At 51.1% G+C, this 927-nt stretch overlaps 1 protein-coding gene across 1 annotated transcript; it reads left to right on the top strand.

Moving 5' to 3' along the window:
* Window positions 1-101: 101 nt before the first annotated feature.
* Pmar_PMAR010348 (hypothetical protein) lies at window positions 102-373 on the top strand (the record flags this gene model as incomplete). Its single annotated transcript, XM_002765813.1, has 2 exons — window positions 102-140; window positions 191-373. Coding segments are annotated over 2 exons (222 nt in total), but the record flags the coding sequence as incomplete, so codon positions are not given.
* Window positions 374-927: the final 554 nt, after the last annotated feature.

Below are 927 nucleotides of genomic sequence, written 5' to 3'. Positions count from 1 at the left end.
CTTGTCTCAGATGCAGAGACTAGGTACCACTGTTCCACCCATGGCAGATTCCAAGGTAACCTTTACTGTTGGAATGTGGTAGAGATGGTTGGTGTCTTCAGAACTCCCTTTCCAAAGTCGACGACGCGTCCGCACGCACAGTGAGAACAGCGATGCGGTTGGAGTTGTCTTATTCATCTTTGTGAGGCAGATAGCTGATTTGAAGGCTTTCCTAATTTCGAAGACCAAGTACATAGCACAGCTCGAGCAGGAGCTGGAGGCCAGGAATAATAAGGTTCCCAGTGGACCTATGGGGGAGGTGACTAGAGTGGCTAAGATCAAGGCGGTATTCGTTTGGTCAAGAGTCCCCACGGCGAGTCGATCAAAAGGCTGAAGGCCCAGCTGGTTACCAAGGATGCCCTCATAGATGATCTTCGAGACGAAATACGTCGGCTCAAGGCATTCATGGTTAGCGCGACATCGTATCCTTGGCGAGGCAGGAGGGGCTCGTGTGTAGGGTGCAACGATATCTCGGCCGTTGAGTAGGGCGAGCCCTAGAGACGGCAGAGGGACCCCAAGCCCTAGGTGGATGCACGCTTGAGGCTACTAACAATCTGCTGATGATATCAGAAAGTCTCCGAGTGGCTTGGGCTCCTCGGGTAAGTTACAAGTACACCCGCTGTTGACAGGAGGGCCAGCTTTCCCCTATCACAGCATGAATCGAGATGACCCTATAGATATAAGGTGATGGGGATGTGAAGGAGGTCATAGCCTGTTTACTGTGGTGTCTCAGAGTTGAGGAATTCTATAACAGCACCTCTTCTGCTGTACCCATCAGAAGGATCAACCGTAAATGTTATGCCTTTGGATGCACCCAGGTAGAGATCAACATAGTGAACGGCAAGCTACTAGTCCGTACAGAGGTAAGCAATGACAGTCTCCAGCACG

This window comes from Perkinsus marinus (genome assembly GCF_000006405.1).
Source record: "Perkinsus marinus ATCC 50983 genomic scaffold scf_1104296974584, whole genome shotgun sequence".
Lineage (NCBI taxonomy): Eukaryota > Perkinsozoa > Perkinsida > Perkinsidae > Perkinsus > Perkinsus marinus.
This window is presented reverse-complemented; position numbering and strand designations above follow the sequence as displayed.